Source organism: Trichechus manatus, unplaced genomic scaffold (genome assembly GCF_000243295.1).
Source record: "Trichechus manatus latirostris isolate Lorelei unplaced genomic scaffold, TriManLat1.0 scaffold00159, whole genome shotgun sequence".
NCBI lineage: Eukaryota > Metazoa > Chordata > Mammalia > Sirenia > Trichechidae > Trichechus > Trichechus manatus.
Window position 1 is genome coordinate 456,832 of NW_004444095.1, and position 22,904 is coordinate 479,735.

Consider the following 22,904-nt stretch of genomic DNA (forward strand, 5'->3'; position numbering starts at 1 on the left):
GGGATATGCCCAAGCCGCAGGCCAGCAGCGCGCCATCCAATAGGCCGCACCCAGCTCCGCCCACACCCCCGCCCCCGCCGCCGGCTGGCGCCGCTGCCGGGTCGCCGGCCCCCCACGTGACCTGTCCGCGCGGGCCTCCACCTCCGCCCCGCCCAGTGCCCGCCCCTGTGACGTCTCTGCCATCATTGTCGGAACAGCTGCCTCTTTCCGCACTCGCTCATTGGCCGTTTCAGCGGACAGCGCCCCCCTCAGCCACGCCTCCGGAGCTGGGAGGACCGCGTTTGGGGGCGGGGCCTGGGCCGGAGGGGCGGGGTGAGAAGGCGCCGCGCGGGTAAAGGGGCCGCTCGGAGCGGTTGAGCGTTCAGCCGTACCGCGCCGCCTCACGCTCTCTCGCCGCCCGCCCCTCCCCCTGCCCGCCGCCGTCACCTGGGAAACCGGCCGCGGTAGCCCGCCGATCCGAAGCTGATTTCATGGCAGCCGCGAGAAAAGCAGTTTTGGGGCCTTTGGTAGGGGCAGTGGATCAGGGCACCAGCTCCACGCGCTTTTTGGTGAGCCCGGGGCGACATCTAAGAAAGCGCTGAGCCGGGGCGGTAGCCGGGAGACGGCGGGGCTGGGTGAGCGTCCCCATCCCGCTCCTCCCCCGGCCCCGGCCGCTGGGCAAGGGAATAAGGCCGCCGGCCCCGAAGCGGGACCTGCCACATTGGGGCTGCCCCTCTTGGGCCTGGGGGACCTCAGTCTCTCGCGACCCGAGAGGCTGACCTGAGCCAACCCGGCCTCCGTGGTGGCTTCGGGTCACCTAATAATGGGGGAGATTCCTCCGCCAAAGGGAGCATCCACGCAGAGCGGCCGCTTATAGCTTGGGACAGGTGGCCACATTGACCGCTACTGCGGTCTTCCCAGGAACATTTGGCCTGCGGGGCGCAGGACGTCCTTGGATGGGGGGAAAGCTGTGTCACGGCAGTGGTAGCCTAACACAACGTCCTTCGGAGCAGTAGAAGAAATAAAGTATTAGCGTGATGATGCGTTGTCATCCTCTTCCCACAGAAATTACAGAAGGTAGAATGCTAAGGGGATGGCAGAACAAATTAGGAAACGGTCACACTACACTGCTTTTGCCAGAATCTTTAATTTCGCAGACTCGCGAATTTCAGTTTTGATACTTTACCTATTACAAACCGATAGTTGTGGTCTCCGCAGTTTATAGCATAATGTAACCAGGAGATTATGTTTGTCATGTTATTTGCCACATATGACAGAGTTTTACCGTAACGGAGTGCTGTGTAAGTGTCCACTTAGTGACTCTCTGGTGATTGATTTGTTTTGTGCATTTAGAAACTTGCTGCTAAAGTGATCTAGCACTGAGTTCGGTAAGGTAATTTAAAAGTCATTTAAATGAGTAATTGTCGGTAAGAGCCCGTGCTTTCGATGGCCATTTGACTAACCTGGTATGTTAATATAAATATTTAGTGATTATTTAGCTCCCTCTTCACTTCTTTACCTTAAATCATTTTTTGGGTATATATGTATGTGTGTGTATACACAATATATATGCATTATATACAATACTATACATAATACATGCATATATATACACGCATATATATATATATATGTATATATATATATTCAAAGTCTTGTTTAGCTGACCACTTGACTAAATACTGTTTTGTGCTTTGATCCTGACACCTGTCTCTCTTGTCTAAAATGAGAAGTTTTCGGTCCAATTTTAGTTTGATTCTTATTTAATGTATTACACTGGTTTGAGCTGCCAAGACATGGTCCCACCATCTCTTCTTGCCTTGTTTTATCTTTTGTAGCTCAGGGCAGGTTTCACTTTGTCTTAAATTTACATGAACAATTGCCAATGCAAATGCCTGCAGGGGCCAGGCAGGTAGAAGGAGGGGAGGGGTGGCAGACTAGAAAGCACGCCCAAGCCAATAGTTGCCAGGCAGGAACTCAGGCCCATGCTGTATTCTAATGAACAGATACTACAGATTCTGTAAGAACCACTGGTAGTCTAGTTTTCAGTGAACTCTCCCACTTCTTGAATGTTGGCAACTAGTTCACAAAGCACTGTAGGAGCTAAACCAATTGTTCTCAAGTTTACAACCTTTGCTCTATATGAAAGTGGGTAGAATATTTCATAACTTTGTAGGCTTGCTTTTTAGGAGCCAGCCTTACTATGCTTGTCTTTACTTTAACTCTTCACTATTGCTGTCCATGTAGCCCAGCAATTTTCTTTATCCACTGCAGGTTGTCACTGGTCCCTCAAATTCTATTTGCCCAATAAGCAACTTTCTACATCGATGGGGAAGTAATTTAACACCTTCCTGTTAATCACTTTCAGCTGTTCAGTGTGTAACATGAATAGCATGAGCCTTCAAAAATTGGGTTCTGTTTACTGGATTCTATTTGGTATGATCTCAATGAGTAAGCTAAGGTGTAAATTCAGAAGATTCCCATCCTGCTGTGATAGAGTGATATATAAAAGTTGATCAATAAAGTTGACTGTGCTTCTTGAGAAAGAACTATGAGAGAATTCTTCAGAGGTGGATAAAAGACTTAGAGATCTTGTGCAAAGTACAGAAAAACTTGGGAATGGTTTAGCAAGTTTTTCCCCACTTTGCTTATAAGAAAAGAGGTTGTTAAACCATTCCCTGCAAAATGTAGTTAACAGATTTGCTGAATAAGTGCTTTAATCACAAGGTATTCCCAGGAGTTATTCAGTCATATTGTTGCACATTGTAATTATGACTCAAAAGAATTGATTACCTTCTCTGGAAAGACTATAGTGGATAAGAACTGTTATAAGGAAGCTTATAAGGCTAACGGTATTTAAATAGTTTCCTGACCAGTTTCATTAAATTTGCTTATTTAGCTAAACTTTCACAAGACCAGTAACCTCTCCAAGTTTTCTTCTCCCTTTTTCTCTGCTAGCAATATTAGTTTTCTCCCATAGAGGACCCAAGATTTCTTTATTAGTGCTCTTTCATCCAAGGGGAATGCCTCTCTCCATATCCTCATTATCTGCTTCTTGAAGTAGTGGCTCAACTGCCATCTCTTACTAAAAGTCAATGTTTCTCGAATAGATTTTATTTCTCTTTAATGGGGGAACTGAAGTTATTTTTCTTACCTTGCCAAAAAATCTTGAAACTTTCTGACCTGAGTATGTTTGATTATTTCACCTCTTCTATTTTACTGGTAGACCTGTAATTTTAGGACATGTCCATTTCTTCTTCAAGTTGTCAAAGAAGTAATCTTGGGAACCCTACGCGTATGCTTTGTACTAAAGGAAAATTTCCAGCTTGTTTAATAGGAAAGTGAACTGAGATTGGCACATGGCTACTCAGATTGCAGAGTAGGAACTTCTTGGAAAGAGAATTAGTATAACAGCTTTTAAGGAGGGGCCACTTCTTTAGAAGACCAAGGTTTCAGCTTGAACAGTCAACTTCACTCTTCAGTTTGGTAACTTTTTTTTTCACTAAGTTGAATGTTAAAAAAAACAAAGGCTTGAAATGTGTCAGGTACTGTATTGAGGACTTTTCCGGCATTATGTTATTTAATCCGTATGACAACTCCGATGTAGATAGTATTGTTAAGCTCCTTTTACACAGGTATTAGACTGAAGCTAAGTATTGTGCCCAAGGTCACACAGTAACTGGTGGAACCTGGATTCAAGTCTGTCTTAACTACTTACTGCCTTCTATTCCCTAGCCACCTGGAGTACTGTGAGTGGGAGATGGGAGGACGACGGGGAAGGTCACCTACCCACCTACTAATCGAGTGTCAGTTCTGGTTATGGTCACAACTGAATCTTCTCCCTCTCTCTCACACACACACACAAATACTCACAAATTGGTTTCACAACTGTTGGCTTTGAATCAGTACTGTTGGTTATGATCATCTCATGACTCAGGTTCAGTGGGTCCAGGGCAGGGCTCAGATATAGTCACCGTGGATAATGATTGCGTAACCATTCCAGCATATATGAAGAATGACTAGAATTGTAGTTCTGTACTTATTTTGGCAGGAAACATTGCCTTGGCCCCAGTTGTCTCATCATACTTAGAGATCTCATAGGTTTATGGATGGATTTCCTGTTTCATTTATTTTTTCAACACATATTTATTAAGCACCCATTATGAGCCAGGGACTAATGAACAGTAAATTTGGTCAAACTAATTTGGCTCGTAGCTGGAATGAGGTTACTCTTTTATGATGGTAACTATAGTTGTGATTCTTTTGTTTTTGTTTTTTCACTAAGTTGGCTTGTTTTCTTGCCCATCGCATTACACAAGTGGCATGTACATGTTCTTAACTGAGTTGCCACCCTCTCGTCCTCTTGTCTCTCCCAAGTGTAAGTGTTAAGAGTTTTCAGTGTGAGCTCCTTGAGGGACAGAACAGTGTCTTTTTTCTTCCCCAAAGCCTAACACAGCATCTGGCATGAGGTAGAAGCTCATTACATGAATAGAGATCAGGAGAGAGGGGCCTGCAGGACTCAGATGTGTTGACTAGGAAGAACTCTTGGATTAGAACAGGAATGGTCCCGCCTTCCTAGGTGAAACTTGCAGGATCTTGGGAAAAGTTGAATTCTGCGACTATAGCTGAATTACAGGCGTATGTATATGCTATTTAATAATTTCATTTCTAAGAAAAATACAGTGCCATTTGCTATTTCTTCTTTACTTCTGTGGCTTGTTGGAAGATGCCATTGTGCCTTTTTGGGTTAAATTTGCAATGTAGCGTATTTGTAGCTAGTATTTTTATTTTAGGTCATTCACATTTAGATAGTGTCAAGGAGAGTTCTCCAGAAGGAGTTGGCATTCCTGAATAACATCTTATCACATAGTAAAGTTTAGTGTGGCCTTCCTGAAAAATGTCTTATCACATAGTAAAGTTTAGTGTGGCCTAAGAGAGTAGGCCAGTGGGGAGATCCCTTGGGGAGGGAAATGAAATGTGCCCGTTTACGATGGGATGGCTGAATTAGTCATAGGATGAGTTACAGGACAGTTATTTAATAAGGAGAGCATTTCATCTCTACACTATTCCCCTTAGGAGAGAGAATGCATGCATTGTTTCAGAAAGTTATTTTTTAAACTTTTTTTTTATAAAGCCACTTTTCCTTGTTTTTTCTGATTTTAAATATCCCACTCCCCCAAATCTAAAATTGAGTCATGATTTAGGCATCTAAGTGAATATAGAACTGGTGACTTCTAATTCTATTTCTATCTCTTACAGGTAATAATAAGTAGCAGAAGTAGTAGTAGCAGCAGCAATAGTGGTAACGTCTTTTGGGTGTATACTATGTGCCTGTACTGTGCTAAATTATTTTCCTACGTTAACTGTCCTTGTTCCTGAGGTGGTTGTTTTTTTTTTTTATTTTGTTGTTGAGAATATACACAGCAAAACATAGGTTTCTTCAGTTTTTAATTGCCCCCCCTAAAAAAATTAGGCTGGAATTGAGATGATTTGCATTAGAGATGAATATAGAACTGGTGATTTATAATCCTAATAATATCACTTAACTGCTGGTGGTCGTGGTGGTAGTAGTAATAGCTGTTGTAATAAAAGTAGTAGCAATAGTAGTAGCAGCTGCAGCACCAGCAGCAACGCTACTGATAACATCATTTGGGTGCATACTGTGTGCCTGCACTGTGCTCAGTACTTTCCATGAATTATTTTATTTAATCCTTTTACAGATGGAAAAGCCAAGGCTCAGAAAAGTTAAGCACTATGACTGAAGTCAACTAGCTGGCACGGACAGGGCCCGTGTGTGGCACCAAGGCCTGTGCTTTTTGTCTCTGCACTATACCGAGCATGTCATTCTCATTTGCCTTTCTGGTCCACGTGAAATTATGAAATTCTCAGAGCAGATATCTTTCTTTAAGTTTATGACCTGAATTATTAAAGCTTCTAACTGCTGGATGTTTCCATTTATATGCCTGAGCCGCACCTTAAACATACATAATCTAATCTAAAATGAAATTTGCACTCTTCATTATCCCTTCCTTAACCCAAATTCCTGCCCTACTCTATTCCTTTTCTTAGAAATGCTGCCTACCCACTTGCAGTAACCTGTAACCCGCCATCCTTGACTGTTCTCTTTTTCCATCATTCCTCCCTGTTCAATCCCTTGATGTATCTTATTGCTTATACCTCCTAAATGAAATATTTTTCAACACATGCACTTGACTTCTCTCAACCTCTACTGCTACTACCTCCTAGTGACACCCTCTGGTGTGTCTCACCTGGATCACTGCAGACACATAGCAGCTGCTCTGCCTGCTTCAGCCTGTTGTTGACTCATGGCTACCGCATGCACAGCATCATAGCAACACGCAGGCCTCCACTGACAGATGATGGGGGCTGTGCATGAGGTGCACTGGCCGGGAATCGAATCCTGTCTCCCACATGGAAGGCAAGAATTCTACCACTGAACCACCAACCTCAGGCTGTTATTGGTTGCCTTCAAGATGATTCCGACTTGTGACGACCCTATGATTGCAGAGTAGAACTGCTCTATAGCGTTTTCAAGGCTGTGCTCTTTCAGAAGCAGATCTCTGGGCCTAGCTTCCGAGACCCCTCTGGGTGGGTTACAACCACAAGCCTTTCAGCTAGTAGTTGGGACACCTAGGGACTCCTGCCTCAGCCAAACCTCCCTCTAATCCATTCTCTGCAATAGCCAGCATTGTACACCCTCCCCCCGCCCCATTTCCTGTCCCAGCTGGGCTCACTTCTGTTCACCTTTCAGTCTTTGTTTAGAAGTTAGTTATCTCTTCTGAGAGCCCTTCGCAATTTGCTTCTTTGTATTCACGTCTTAGTATTTGCTTCTTTGTGTTGTGTTCACATCTTAGTATTTGCTTTGTATTCACTTCTTTGTATTCGGTGCCACTTAATGGAGGATTGAAAAACCACTTATTAGTATGATTAGCAGACAAGCACTGAATTGGTATTCAGAAAACCCAGAGTTTAGTCCTGTTTGTCAATTTTATCTAATGTCTTGCATCTCATTTTGTAAAGATGAGAGAGCATTGCCTTAGGGCCATGTTTTCAGTTTGTGTTGCTGTTTATGTTTGTTTGCTTTTGCCTTGAAACTCCACTGTTGAACTTTTTTCTGGAAGACTTAAAATCTGGAAGCTGAAGACAAAACCAAAAACCCACTGCAGTTTAGTCGATTCCAACTCATAGAGACCCTGTAGGACAGGCTGCCCCATAGGGTTTCCAAGGCTGTAAATCTTTATGGAAGCAGACTACCACATCTTTCTCCAGTGGAGCAGCAGGTGGGTTCGAACTGCCGACCTTTTGGTTAGCAGCCAAGGGCTTTAACCACTGTACCACTAGGATCCCACAGCTAAAGTCAATAAAACCTTAAATCTAAGGTAGAGCGTGGTCCAGAGGCTTAGCTGGAACTCCCTGCCCTCCTTCCTGGCTTCAGAAGGGCCCTGGAGCTGGAGGGAGCACATTTTGAAAATGACTGGGCCAGAGGATCTCTAGGATCTCTTTTAGCTCCCATGGGGTCATCACGTATTCAAATAGTGCTTTTAATTTCTTAAAGATAATTTCTATGCTGTTGTGTATCAGAAGGTTTAACTGACCTTTAAGTTTGGTGAATTTTAGCCTTGAAAAGTAGGGAAAAGATGAGGCACATCTGTAATTCTGTGGTGTTTCTCCATTGGTATCAAATGATTTTTGAACAACTAACCATGCTCGACATTTTATAAAGCAAACTATGCAACCACTGCTCTCTATGATTGACAATGGCTTTTGAAATCTACTTGAAAAGAACAGACAAACATTCTTGCTACTGGGAAATATGTGCTTATGAGGAGTTAGTTACCATCCAGCTGTAGAGTTTTGTGGAAACATCATTAACCTTCTTTGTACATTTGTCCACCTGCAGACAAATAGTTGGCCAAGAGGAGTCATTTGATTCTTCAGCAGAACCTAGATATGTGGGGGAAAAAATGAGACTTTAGAGCTATACTATCCACATTTGGCTATCAGCCACATCTGGCTATTGATCACTTGAAATGTAGCCAGTCCGAATTGAGATGAACTGTAAGTGTAAAATAGATACCAGATTTCAAAGATTTAGTACCCAGAAAAAGAATGTAAAGTATCTCAGTAATAATTTGTATATTGATCACATGTTGAAATGATAATATTTTTAGATATATTGGGTTAAAAATATATTAAACTTAATTTCACCTGTTTCTTTTTAGTGTTTCTTTTATGAGTAAATTTTAAATTACATATGTGACTTGCATTTGTGGTTTCCATTATATTTCTGTTGGACTATGCTGCTTTAGAAAGTTGCAGATTCCAAAAATATTAAATCTAAAGAATGTCCCACAAACTTGAGTGGGGTGCACAGGGTGAGACTCCAAACACTTAAAGGTGATGTTAATCTTTTAAATTTTAGTGTTCTAAGGAAGTGGAGCCCTGGTGGTGAAGTGGTTAAAGAGCTTGGCTGCTAAACAAAAGGTCAGCAGTTCAAATCCACTGGCTGCTCCTTGGAAACTATGGGGCAGTTCTACTTTGTCCTATAGGGTTGCTATGAGTCGGAATCGACTCCACGACAATGCATTTGGTTGTGCATTTGGTTGTGCATGCGTGTGTGTGTGTGTTTTAAGGAAGTAGGGATGTCCAGGCTCCATCCTGTTATGTTCAAAGCTGTGTGATGGAATGGCTTCATGCTCTAATATGGCAAATAGAATTTACCAAAATCCTTTCCTTTTCGGTGGCAGTATACTGTTCCAAGGAGCCCTGGTGGTGCAATAGTTAAGTGCTCAGCTGCTAACTGAAATGTCAGTGGTTCGAACCCACCCATCGGCTATGCGGGAGAAAAGATCTGGCGATCTGCTCCCGTACAGATTACCAAAAACCAAACCAGTTGTTACTGGCTCGATTCCAACTCATAGCGACCCAACAGGACAGAGTAGAACTGCCCCATAGGGCTTCCAAGGCTGTAAATCCTTATTGAAGCAGACTGCCACATCTTTCTCCTGTGGAGTCGCTGGTGGGTTCGAACCACTGACCTATCAGTTAGCAGTCAAGTGCTTAACTGCCTAGGAAACCCTATGGGGCAGTTCTACTCTGTCGTTTAGGGTCACTATCAGTTGGAATCAACTGATGGCACACAGCAATAATAACAGCCTGCTCCAAAGGCCGGTAAATCCATTTTCAGCATGAGGGTCCTGAAGTTTGCCTAGTTAAATGAAGCTAAGAGATGATGGAAGAGGGATCCCACCCCATTCACAGCCTCATAGGTCTGCTTTTGAGGTCTGTATGATTTTAGTCAGCAAAAAGGGACACCTTGTTTCTCATCCCAAGAGTACTTTGCGAATTTGAGAGTAGGCCCTGAGGGCAGCAGTAATATGAATAATAATAATGCAACTGTGGTTTCCTAGTAGAGTTTTTCTGCCACATAGCAGTTTCTCATTTTATTTGATCATTTTTCTCCTAATAATTACCTGATTGTTGTTGTTGTTAGGTGCCGTCCAGTTGGTTCTGACTCATAGCGACCGTATGCACAACAGAACGAAACACTGTCCGGTCCTGTGCCATCCTCATAATCGTTGTTATGCTTGAGCCCATTGTTGCAGACTCTGTCAGTCCATCTCCTTGAGGGTCTTCCTCTTTTTCAGTGACCCTCTACTTTACCAAGCATGATGTCCTTCTCCAGGAACTGATCCCTCCTGATAACATGTCCAAAGTATATGAAACAAAGTACCTGATAGACAATATTTTTTTCAGACATTCTACAAATATTTATTGAGCATTGACTCTTTGCCAAGCACTATTCTAGGTCCTAGGGTTACATCAGCAAATAAGAGGACAAAGGTCTCTGACCTGATGGAGCTGACATCCTAGAAACATACTCTAATGCTAAGTTGTAAATTACCAGGATATTACATGGGGTTCTGCCAAGTGTCTTCCACTTATGACGTGTCAAATCAACCTTTAACTCGAAAAATATTTTATCTCCTCAAAGGACTTGAGAATTTGTCCTCCTGCTTTCATCATGTTTATCATTTCCTCCAGAAAAGGAGGTGTGTGTGTGGTGGGGTGACAACCCAAGTACGTTTTCTTTATTACTTTCTCTTTTCTTAGTCTACTTTGAGCAGGTAATTTTCTCCCACAGGAAACCTAGGCATGGAAACACTTTCTTAACTAATTGGAAGTGACTCAACTGCTGTAATTACAGTGATATGGGTAGTCAGTTATGATTAAAATATGGATTCTTACTCTGAAAGAGTAAGTACTTTGGTACCCAAGTATAGGTACTACTAGTTGAAAAGCAGAATATATGTGAAAACATGTTGCTAAGTTTTAAAAAGTGTTATTTTAGTAGTAGTAAAATTATGGAGGATTGTACAGCACTTCTTCATTAGCTTTGATCCATTAGTGTTAAGGTTTTATATCAAAGATCAGCAACTCATGACAAGTATGTCACAGAGCAAGTATGCCAGAGGCTCTGGGTGGGGCCAGTATACACTTTTCCAGCTCCTGATAATGTTCTACTTATCTCTTATAAAAGCTGGAAGGAGCCCTGGTGGTGCAACTGTTAAGTGCTCAGCTGCTGCTAACCAAAAGGTTGACGGTTCAAACCTACCCAGTGGCTCCGCTCTGACTCCATGGGAGAAAGACCTCATGGTCTGTTCCCGTAAAGATTACAGCCTAGAAAACCCTATGCGGCATTTCTACTCTGTCCATTAGGGTCGCTATGAGTCGAAGTTGACTCAGCTGGCACCTAACAACAACAACAACAACAACAACAACAACGGAAGAGCTAGATACATTGCTGAACTTCCTTTCAAAGGAATTTACACCGTGCGCTTCCCTGCCTGAGCATCTGTGACTCCTTCTGTCTCCACATCCCAGATGAATGAAGACTAGAACTGTAGGCCATTATTATCAGCATTTTACCAGATTTCTTTTATTCTTCTTCCTATTCTCTGAAAGAAATCAGTGCTGTTAATTGGTTGATATATTAACTTTCCTACATCTGGAGTCTTTTTTTTTTTTTTTTAGGGACTAAAGAATTGCCTCTTAATTTAGGTTCATCCTCAATAGGTTTCTGTTTATCTAAAAGAAAGGTTACTATTTCTAAACGCCCCCTATAACTTTTATGATTCTCTGAGGAGAAACTAGAGTATCTTCAATGGCATGTCATCTGATTGAACTTTTATATCAATGAATAAGAACTGAATAACTTTAAACCTCTGTGATATCTACCTGCATTTTACCGTAATATTGCAATATGTTTTTCAGGTGTTCAATTCAAAAACAGCTGAACTACTTAGTCATCATCAAGTGGAAATAAAACAAGAGTTCCCAAGAGAAGGGTATGTTTCCTTTTTTAGTATGTGAAGATACCCCATGTTAATAGTTCATCTCACCCCACCTGCCCTGTGGATTTGTAAAGTAAACTTGGCAAAACACTTTCCTGAGGAGACTTGAGGGGTAGATATTATTAGCCAAGGAAAGAAGCAATAACTTTTGGAACTCAGTAAAAACATGTAGGTAATTGATGGCTTAGAAATGCAGCGACAGAAAAGGAAGAGATGATAAAGTAATAAAGCGAAAGATTATTAAATATCAGAAGTTCTACATTAACTTTAAGGTCATTTGGTTCTGTATAATTATATATCCCCATCATTGTCAAAGAAGCCCTGGTGGTGCAGTGGGTAAGTGCTAGGCTGCTAACCTTAAAGGTCAGCGGTTTGAATACACCAGCTGCTCCTTGGGAGAAAGGATGTGGCAGTGGGCCTTCCGTAAAGGTTACTGCTTTAGAAACCTATGGGGCAGTTCTGCTCTGTCCTATAGGGTCGCTATGAGTCAGAATTGACTTGACAGCAATGGGTTCGGTTTGTTGTTGTTTTTTTTTATCATTGCTAAAGTGCTGCTTTGCTGATTTGAGTGTGTGTGTGTTTTAATAAAGATATCTGTTTAAAAAAGCATTCACATATCTTATCACTTCTAAAATCATCGTTTTGGGAATAGTGTTCATAGGTAATAATCGTGATTAAATATAATGTTTAGTATATTATTTAAAATTTAATGATGTTTATAATGCAACCGTTTTGAAAAACTGTTTGGCAGTTTCTTATGAAGTTAAACATACACCTGCAGCATTCTACTCCTAGGAATTTATCCAAGAGGAATAAAAGCATATGTCCGTAGAAAGACTTATACATAAATGTTTATGGCAGCTTTATTCATAATAGCCAAACACTGGAAACAATCCAAATGTCTCTCATCAGTAGAATGGATTACAGTGGAATACTACTCAGCAGTTTTAAAAAAGTGAACCTGATACATGCAACAACATGGATGACTCTCATTGATATTATGTAAAGTGAAAAAAGCCAGGCTCAAAGGGGCACATAGTGCATGGTTTCATTTATCTGAAATGCAAGAAAGGCTAAACTAATTTGAGATGATAGAAATTAGAAAAGTGGTTGCCTGTAGGGTGTGTGATTGACTTGAAAAAGGGGTATGAAGGAATTTTCTGGGGTGATGGAAATATTCTATATCTCGTCTGGGGTGTTGGCTAGATTTGTCAAAACTCAACAAATTGTAGCCTTTAGGTCTGTGCGTCTCACTGTAAAGTTTACCTGAATTAAAAAAAAAGAAAAGAAAGAATTTGTGTCTTAAGAAATTTTATAGTTTAGTATCTGTCTTAGTTATCTAGTGCTGCTATAACAGAAATACCACAAGTGGATGGCTTTAACAAAGAGATATTTATTTTCTCACAGTCTAGTAGGCTAGAAGTCCAAATTCAGTTGTGTCAGCTCCAGGGGAAGGCTTTCTCTTTCTGTTGGCTTTGGAGGAAGGTCCTTCTCTTCAATCTTCCTCTGGACTAGGAGCTTCTTTGCACAGGGATTCTGGGTCCAAAGAATGCCTCCTGATGCTTCTTTCTTGGTGGTATGAGGTTCCCCCCTCTCTGCTAGCTTGTGCAGGCCACACCCCAGGGGAACTCCTTTTACATTGAATCAGCGATATGAGCTTAGTAAGGGTGTTAAACGATCCCACCCTAGTCCTCTTTAACATAAAATTACAATCACAAAATGGAGGACAACCACACAATACTGGGAATCAGGGCCTAACCAAGTAGACACATATTTTTGGGGGACACAATTCAATTCATGACAATATCTATGAAAAATGGTCCCCAATTTTGTAGAGGGTTCCTTTGTTTAATAATGAAAGCTATTGTTATGCTAGTGGCATTAAATTGCCTGTCCACAGGCCTGATCACACAGTGCACTTGGAGAGAGGATAGCTGGGTCTTAGATGAAAATTAGAAATACATGAAATGAGATTGGGTTTCAGGGAAAAGAGAAGTTAGAGACAGAACTCAAAGCTCAGGAAAGGGAATTATTTAGCCAACCTGAGGAAGGCAGGGAGCCTCGGTGGTACAACGGGCTGCTAACTGAAAGGTTGATGGTTCGAACCCACCCAGTGGCTCTGCAGGAATCTGCTCCTGAAAAGATTTTACAGCCTAGAAAACCCTATGAGGCAGTTCTACTCTGTCATGTGGGGTCACTGTGAGTCAGAATCAACTCGACCTCACCCAACAACAACATCCAGGAAGGCAGAGAAAAAAGGCATTTGGAATTCCCTTGTTACTTCCAGATCCTAGGCTAGGATTCTTATAGTTTGTGTAGCTCCTACTATTAGGCTTCCTCAAATTGCTGTTTGTTTCTCCCAGCTGTCTCTTCCTTCTCATTTATTATTAGCTTTTCATCCTTCTGAGGCCCCTCATGCCTTACCAAAATTACACTAGGATTAGGTCTGAAAACGTGGACCAATCACTTGTCTACATGAAATGTTTACTGGGAGGAATTTTAATTTTTCCCCTAAATTCCAACCAAAAAAATGGGAAAAATGGTGAAAGAGATTAGTATACTTATTTGACTTTTCAGAATTCCTTCTGCTCTATTTATCTATATTTCAGTCTACTTAGAAATCACTAGTGAAACATGCAGATAGTTTATCAAAATTCATCAAACCCACAGGATTTAAAAATAGGTAGAATATTTGCTATTTGTAGCCTGCTATTAGTGGCCTCCTTTAAAATGAGCAATTACTACATGAAGAATGACATAAATGTAAGGGGAATAGGCTTTTCTTTACTTAAATCATTTCTTTAGAATGTTGGGTATACTTTGCTTAAGTCAAACTTTATGAACCAAAAGATATTTTAATATTTTCCATGGTCCAATGAATCACTGAGTCTCTTCAACCTCATTTCATGTTATGAGGATCAATGGTGGGAAGTGCATCTGTTCAATCAATCAAAAAGCATGCATATCCCCGTAAAATTTCATTGTTCAGAAACTTTTGAGTAAATTTGAACTGATTTTTTAAAAAATGTATGTACCAGCCACACCCTTATAAGTGAACATTTCTAGAGATATAAATTATGTTTATATTGCATTCTTGTAGACTAACCAAATTCATTCTTTTGTTCAAAGATGGGTGGAGCAAGACCCTAAAGAAATTCTGCAGTCTGTCTATGAGTGTATAGAGAAAACATGTGAGAAGCTTCGAGAGCTCAATATTGATATTTCCAACATAAAAGGTATTTTTTAATAGAATACTTTACTCACATGGTACAATGATCTCAAAGTTGTAGTAATTATAATAAAAGAAAAACTGTGTCTCCATTAAGTCATGCATTAATTCAACACATGATTGAGTGCCTATGCAGTGCCAAGCATTTCCGTGAGAAATGAGGATATAGCAATAAACGGGCAGATTAAGCCCCTGTTCTTATGAAGCTTCTATTTTGGTGGGGTGAGATAAACAATAAGAGCAGAGAAGCTAATTTCAGATAGTGATAAGTACCATGCAGAAATTAAAACCGAAGGATATGGTGGAATATCCCTGGAGGGGCTTACTTTAGATTGAGTGGCCAGTGAAGCCCTGGTCTGAGGAGGTGACATTTTTGCTGAGATCTGAAAGGCTAAAAGGGGCCAGCCATATGAATATCTGGAAAAAGAGTGAGGAATAGGACGTGGCACATATACAGAGGCCCTGAGGTGGGAATAAACTTGGCCCATTCGTGGGTCAGAAAGAAGGTCTGCATGTCAAAAGCAGAGCAAAAGAAAGTTGAGGGATAGGAGTGGATAGGTAGGGAGCTGGAATCCTGGAATGGAGAAATGGGTGGGGCTTTGTCAAGCATAGTTAGGAGTTTGGATGTTATTCTTAGCATCACAGGGAGCCATTAGAAGGTTTTACGCAAGAGCAGGGGTGGCATGATCCAAATTGCATTTAAAGACATCTTCCTGGCTGCTGTGTGAAGAGTAGTGATTGTAAAGGCATAAGTGTGGATGCAGAGAGACCAGTGAGGAGGCTGCTGTAGGAGTCCTCAGAGAGGATGGTGGCTTGTGGTACCCAATGGTAGCAGTGGAGGTGGAGAGAAAGGGCCAGGACTTAACTGATGGATTAGATGTCAGGTTAGTGGAGAGAGTAGTGGGGGGAAGAGATGAATCAAAATGATGCCTGGGTTTTGTTTGTTTTTGCTGGAGCATCTGGATAGATGGGGAGGCCTTTTACGGAAGATGAGAATAAGGAACAGGTTGGGGTTAGGGTTGATGGGAATCAAAACACTTCACTTATAAAATTTGTCTGGAATAATTGCTTGAGAGTGTTAGATTATTACAGATCTCTCTTGTAAATTCCTAGTAGTTTTAATAGAATATCTACCTAAGTTTGGCTTCGTGTCATTCATGTAGGGAGGGAAAACACCCAGTCATGCGAGATTGATACAATAGCATAAAGGATGAGAGCGTAACGTGGTGATTGTCATGTCATCTCTTTATAAATTTTTCAAGTTCCCCGTTCAAGAGGCAATTTTTTTCTTCCTGACTATAGTTAAGGGAATTATCTATAGATGATGGTGGTGGCTTGATTCATGTAATCTTGGCTCTGAGATTTATCAGAGCTCCTGAGTTGAAACTTTTGAGTTCTTTTCAGACTTTCCCCTATTTGTATAAATAAAAACTCACTTAAAAAAAAAAAAGACTGAACACAACCAAAATCATTCATTCAGCAAACCCATAGAGTGCCTACTATGTGCTAGGTATACTAGGGATACAATAAAGCAAAAATAGAGTCATGCAGCTAATGGTTAGGTAGGGGAAACATGATAATCCGATAATCACAAGTAAATGGAAAATTGTAACAATATAGTTATTTCTATTATTTCAGACTTTTGTAAGAAATAAACACCTAGGTACGATTTGATATTTTATTAACAATTCTTAATATTATACACATATTAGTATTGCCTTCATTTTATCTCTATAAGTGGAAGTGCTTTCAACTTCTTTTAGAGTTGCATTTACCAAGTTTTATCTCATTTATACATCAGTGTGATTATTGGTCATTTCCTTGACTGTGAGAACAGCATACATAAATATTCAGCATTCAGTAGCATTCTATGTTGTCCGCATATTCATTATCAAAGACATAATAGTCCAGATGGCTTAAAGCCATGCTCAGGATATAGATTGCAGGACAATTTGCCATGGCTTTGACATTGTTCCACCTCCTTTCCAGGTAAGGTAGGCTGCGATGTGTTGGCCTTTTGCACCCACTCGGATGCCATTCCTTTTTCTCTTATTTTTGAAGATAACGCACAATTCCTGCCTAGGTGCCCTGTCGTCCACTCGCACGAACTGGTCTGTAAGAACACCGAATACGCAGCTCTCTTCTCTGTGCTCCTCTGTCTTGGCAAGTGTGAAACCTGTGCCTGAGCCAGAGTGACCCAGCACTCCCTTCTCAAGAACTGCCAGCCTATATATGGCCAAGGAAGACAACATTCCCCAAGTCCCTCTGTACCAGGCCAGTTGTGCTGAAAAAAATCTTTTCCCAGATAATTTAGTGAATTGGAATTGCCAGGGGCCAAGCTTTCCCTTGCCTATGTAGAACTCTAGATCACAGAATGTCAAAGCTATGAAGGATCTTCTGTCAGCTAGACCAGCTCCCTCTAACTGCAAATGAGGGAAAGGGACTTAATGCAGGTCCTGTAGCTATTTAGTGGTGGACACCATTAAAACACAGCCCCCCTGTCTCCTCATAGTCCAGTGCTCTTTTCCCTGAGCCACACTGATGATGATCTTACAGAACACTTCAATTTTAATTTCTAGCATGGCAGGTCAACTGGCTTGACCAGCTGAAGATCGATGTCACTTACAGTTTCACCTGCTAAACATTTGCACAGTTCATCATATCTGGTTGTGTTTCTTTGGCAAATTCCAATTTTGTTCTTTGGTTGACCTCACCTGTCAGAAAGATTGTCGATTTCCAGTCACTATGAACAATGCCTCCAAAATTAATGTTAGCTCTACAGCTGAAGGAGCCCGGTGGCACAGTGGTTAAGAGCTTGGCTGCTAACCCAAAGGTTGGCGGTTCAAATTCAGCCGCTCCTTGGAAACCCTACGGGACAGTTCTGCTCTGTCCTCTAGGGTCGCTATGATTCGGAATTGACTCATAGCGATGGGTTTGGGCTTTTTTTGTTGTTGTTTTCTGCAGCTGAACAGCACATGTTAGCTCGAAACAAGTAAATAGGCTGCTTCATTCCTCCTTGGCTTAGAGAGTTGGGCAGCTGTTTCTTGTCACTGGACTTAAGGAACTACAAAATATAAAGGATCACAATAACAGATACTCTCATTCATTCTCTCTCATGCGGGAGCAGCAAGGTACAACATAAACAGTCTCAAAATTGAGTGCATAAAAATCTCAGCCGTTAGAGTCTCTTGTATTCCCTTATATCTAAAGCATCTCCTCATCCATTCCTCCACTACCTCTCCCCCCACCAACATACTCACACACGTTTCCATCACCTCTCAGACTCAGCCTCTCAGAGAGTGCCTCCTTTTCCGCAGTAACGTCCCAGCACTGACCACATATCACTTGCAATTGTTATAACTTGGCCTCCAGCACACATCTTCCAGACATTTGCTTTCTTAAGAAGTTTTTTAACCTCTTCCACGTGGCACTTTTAGCAGCCACAGAGCCTTCCTCTGGGGCTCCTGTTGTTTTGCTATGTGTGATTTTCAAAAATGTGTTCCAATTATAAATTATGACTATAGGTTTTTTAAAAAAAGGATACATGTCATCCATAATGCCACCAGGCAAAGACAAAAATTATTAACACCTTGGAGCGTTTCCAAAGTCTTTTTTTTTTAAAACATATTTTTTTAACAGTGATTATAACTTTTCACAGACAATTTGAAGGAAAAGTTAACCAGAGATTTTGAATGTAGCTTTTAACTAGTTTAATTTTATGAAGGATAGTGTAGAGAAAAACACCCCCTTAGAAAAAATATGTAGATGAAGAACGAACCTGCTGGATACAAGAGTGATAAGTTGAGTTTTAGATATGCTAATGGTGTAATATTTGTAACTAAAAGACAGGCCAGGAAATGGATATTTTATGCATGTAATTTACATATGTTCCTAAATGATGCAGATGAACTAGGGTGGAGAATTACAAAACCTGAATGTGGTAGTCTTGAAAAGGAGGAGGATTTAGGGACTGATTAGAATCAGGAACTGTTAAGAAAGGCACAGGTGCTGGAATTGGCAGTCAGGAAACTTTCTTTAAAAAAAAAAAAAAAAATAGAGGATTTTAGGGTAAAAATGACAAGAATTTAGACCATTGAAAAAGTTCAGACCTGTAAGCCTGGAGAGAAACATGTGCTTGTGGCAGGAAGAGATTCCAGAGAAGTTATTTTACTGGACTGTGTCTTGCAAGAAAAGCAATTTTACTTGAACCAAGGAATACAATTAAATTAAGATAGAGGGGTAAGAAGGAGTGGTGGTGGTGGAGGGGGAGGGCAGTTTCTTCAGTGACCAAAGAATCAGAAATAGCTCTAGATTAGATTCTGAATACATGTTAGAATGAGCTAATAAGGAAAGGTAGATTGAGAGAGAGAGAATAGTGACTCCAGGATTATGACTAAGGGAAAAGCCAGTTTGTTTATGGAAAAATTAATGTAGTGGGGAGGAATAGGCTTTAGTTGACAGTGAACTTGTTGTGATCCCACATTGTAAGCTTGCCAATATAAGAAGTATCCCATTCACAATACTGTACTCCACTTTAGCAACCCGTTCGCAAGGTCCCACTGAGGTATCTGGCCTCTGTTGTGCCCTCGGTGTTGCTGGCAAAAGTCCTTCATGCGTCTTTCTCAGCTCAACACCATTCTCTACCACTGTTACTCCACTCTCTCCTCAATAATAATGATGACAGTGGCAGCAATAGGTAACATTTATTGAGTTATCATTATGTGCCAAACACTATTTTAATATGTATTAACTCAGGATTCCCACTAATCCTGTAAGATAGGAACTGTTATTATGTTCATTTTACAGAAGACAAAACTGAGACCCAGAGTCATGCTGCTAGAAAGTTTAGGAATTAGAATTTGAACCCCAGCAGTCTGGCTTCAGAGCTGAGCTTTACTTGATGGAGCTCTAAGCTCTCTATCCTACTATTGCCTGGCCCCATTTCAGCAGATAACCTTGTCTGCTACCACACAGAGAAAGTTGAAGCACTGGGGCCTTAATTCCTCAGTTGCCTGTTTCTGTACTTAATAGACACATCACCTGCCCCATCACAAGGGAAGCAATTGCCTTTTGCTTTCCTTGGGGCTCCTTCCACCTGTATTGTTAATCCCATTCCCTCCTGTCACTATAAGGATCAGGGCCATATCCCGTTGATTCCCACCACCGCACCCTTACAATTCTCCTTTGGGCTCTTTTTTGTCTATCCCTACAAACGTGTTTGTCTTTTATTTAAAACAAAAGAAAAAAACCAAGTTTCTTCCCTTTGCCCTATGCCCCTAAATTTTTTCAGAGTTGAATTAGAATCTCAACCATCTTTGTGTTTCTAGCAAAGGTGTTAAATAAAATAAAGTAAATCTGCATTGGATAAATATTTAGAGCAGGGGAGGTGATGGTTCCCCTCAGCTCTGTGGTGGTCAGTCGTTCCTAGAGTACTGTATTGTGTTTTATTCTGGGTGGACAATTTGAATGATAGGTACATATAATTGCATGTTCATAGGAGAAGTGGTGAGGGACTTTAAACCATACCATATGTAGATGGGGCAGTTGAAGGAAATTGGGTTGTTTGGTCTAGACAGGAAGAGAAGACTTAAGGGATACAATAGCTGCTTCCAGTTTTTGAAAGACTGACATATGGAAGGATTAAGTTTATTCTGTATATCTCCAAAGAATATGGCTAAGACCTGTAAGTAGAACCTACAAGGAAAAGGATTTTTTTTTTTTTTTTTAAAGTAACAAAGCTGTCTAATAGAGATTGGTCTGCCTTGAACGGTGGTGAGTATCTTGTCACTAGAAGTGTTCACCCTGGATGGTCACGTAACAGAAGATTCTAGAGGAGATTTGATCATAAGATGTGTTGTTGATTATATGGCCTTGAAGTTCTGTCCTAATCTTAAATTCTGGGAAAAGCTCGATCCTTTAGTCTAGTGTGTCTGCTTGGACTGCACATAAGAATTTGCTGAGAAGTTTTAGGAAAAATACAGATGGCTCAGATCCCACGCCAGTTTAGTTAGCCCCAGTTGATTCTAAATGTACAGCCAGGTGAGAGGACCTCTGCTTTAGCTGAATCAAGCTGAACTGAATAAGGAGGGTATGGATTAGTACTAATGTAATTTACTGTAAGTATAGCACTTGAGTTGTATGTAGGTCAGTATGATGCAAATACCATTACATATTGTATTTATGCCGATTCAAACTCTTACGTCTTGTGACATTATGAAAATATAGGAAAAAAACTTGAATTTCTAACTAGCTATAATATTGAGGTTGCTTAGCATGAGGGATTTTTATCTGTGGTTATTTTCTTAAAATGCTTGCATGTTCTCGCACGTGCACACACACACATAGGGAGAGAGACTTATAACAATTAGTAAGTAAATGGTTTGCTTGGAATAATAAATTAGATATTATAAATATGGGAAGTTATTGCATTCCTTTTTTATAAGCCACCCTGGGAGGCTTGATCTGGGTCCACGTGATGTGTGTGCTGGTGGTGAAGAGGAATGGAGTCTGTAGAAATAGAAAACACTTCACGTTGGGTGTTCACTTTTTCCTGGGCTACTCAAAGAAAATAAATACCACTTCAAGTGTTCCAAATGGGTTTTTGAATTATGTTTCGTTATGCCTGTAAAAAAAATGAGAACTATACTCCTGAAGTAGTTTTCTACTTGCTTAATTTTCTCCTCCCTTCTGTTTAACTTCCTCTTTAAAGCTATTGGTGTCAGCAATCAAAGGGAAACCACCGTCGTCTGGGACAAGTTCACTGGAGAGCCTCTCTACAATGCTGTGGGTAAGCTGGCGTGCATATATGTCAAACGCAGCTCCTTTCTCCACCTGCCAACGTTATTATACTTAAATATCTTGTTAAAAGAAAATCATACAGTCATGTTTACTACAGTCTGACGGGGGATAGGCAGAAGAGTCCTCTACAAAATTCGTCGTTACGTATTTATCATTTTCAGATCATGTATGTGCACGTTGAATTAACTCTTCCGTGCACTCTTCTTTTCCTGATTATTTGTGTTAATACAAATGGATAAATGTTGGCAGAATTGTTTTATAATCCCTGCTGTTTCTGAGGTCCAAAAGAGATATCACCTCCTCCTACCCCCCGAAATCAAAATTATAAATGTTCGCAGTCATCTACAAAGTACTTGTGTACTTGTTCTTCCTATCTAGGAATTTGAATTGGCTCCTGAAGTTATGAAAATGAAATCTCAAAATTTTAGCTGCTTCTACTACAAATTTGGTTATCTCAGCCAGGGTTAAAAAACTCAAAATCTCAAATATACACTTTCAAATATCACATCTTATTAAATGTAAATGACCATGGATACGTTTAGCATCATTCTTAGCATATGACAATTGTTGAGCACTGAATGACACTGGCACTTGCTAAAAGGAAAATTGTGTTCTAAATCTGCAATCACTAAAAGCTTCATGCTGTCAGAAATAGCAAAGCACAGTTTTTTTTACTAATAAAATACCAGGGTGTGGGGTGGGGAATGAAGCTAGAAATTGTCTGATATGGGATGATTTATAGAGTGATCTATTTTTAGTTTTTAGTTACATTGGTAACACAGTTACTTTAGTATTGATTAGAGCAAAGTCATATTAAAGCAGAAAATATACGAAAGAGAGATACATTGTAAGAGTAGCATGAATTATTTGGAAATAACCTTTATAAAAGGTTAAAGTGTTTAACGTTGTTTTTAAAAGCATTTATTATGTCCTCTGTATTTTGTGATAAAAAATTAAATATTCAAAGAATCTCAAAGATACAACCAAAGAGCCTATTCTCCAAAGGTATATCTTTGAAATCTTTATTTTGTTCTCATTCTCACGAGCAGCTCGTTTTGAATAGAAGCAAGGTAGGCTATCACAATTTTAATGTCTAGTACTTAGAAGCGTATTCTTTAACAGATCAAGGTTAGCTAACTTCTTGAACTCGTTAGGGCTTTGCTTTTTTCCCTAGCGAAAGGAAAGGCCTATTCAAGGAAAGCAGAAAGTTCCTGTTAAACTTTAAACTTTGAATTGTAAAAATGCAGCTTTGGACTTTGAATTGTCATTTTAAAATAATGCAACTAGGTTAGTTGAAGTTATGCTCAAAGTGAAGGATTTAAGTAAATATTTTATTGGAAAAACTTTCTCCCTGTGATGTGCTTATTTACTCATTTCTTTTCTTGACCTGTGTCCCTCTGCACCCCTCTCCCATTCCTAAGTGCTTTGGAGCATTAATTGAAACTGTGTCTATGATATTTGAAGAACTTTTTCTATACTGAGCCATATGTATGTTTTGAGACTCTCATGCATTTGGTGCTGTG

The 22,904-nt window shown here is 40.5% G+C and overlaps 1 protein-coding gene across 2 annotated transcripts in view; it reads left to right on the forward strand.

Annotated features, from left to right (window-relative positions):
- Positions 1 to 363: 363 nt before the first annotated feature.
- The window catches only part of GK (glycerol kinase), a 72,608-nt gene continuing 50,067 nt past the window's right edge, over positions 364 to 22,904 (forward strand). The window contains exons 1-4 of one of the 2 annotated variants that reach the window (XM_004386232.3): positions 364 to 548; positions 11,275 to 11,348; positions 14,484 to 14,590; positions 21,293 to 21,370. In XM_004386232.3, coding sequence (XP_004386289.1) covers positions 471 to 548; positions 11,275 to 11,348; positions 14,484 to 14,590; positions 21,293 to 21,370 — 337 coding nt within the window. In that variant the 5' untranslated portion in view covers positions 364 to 470. The remainder of the gene's footprint in view (positions 549 to 11,274; positions 11,349 to 14,483; positions 14,591 to 21,292; positions 21,371 to 22,904) is intronic. The other variant, XM_004386231.3, reaches the window with a different exon arrangement.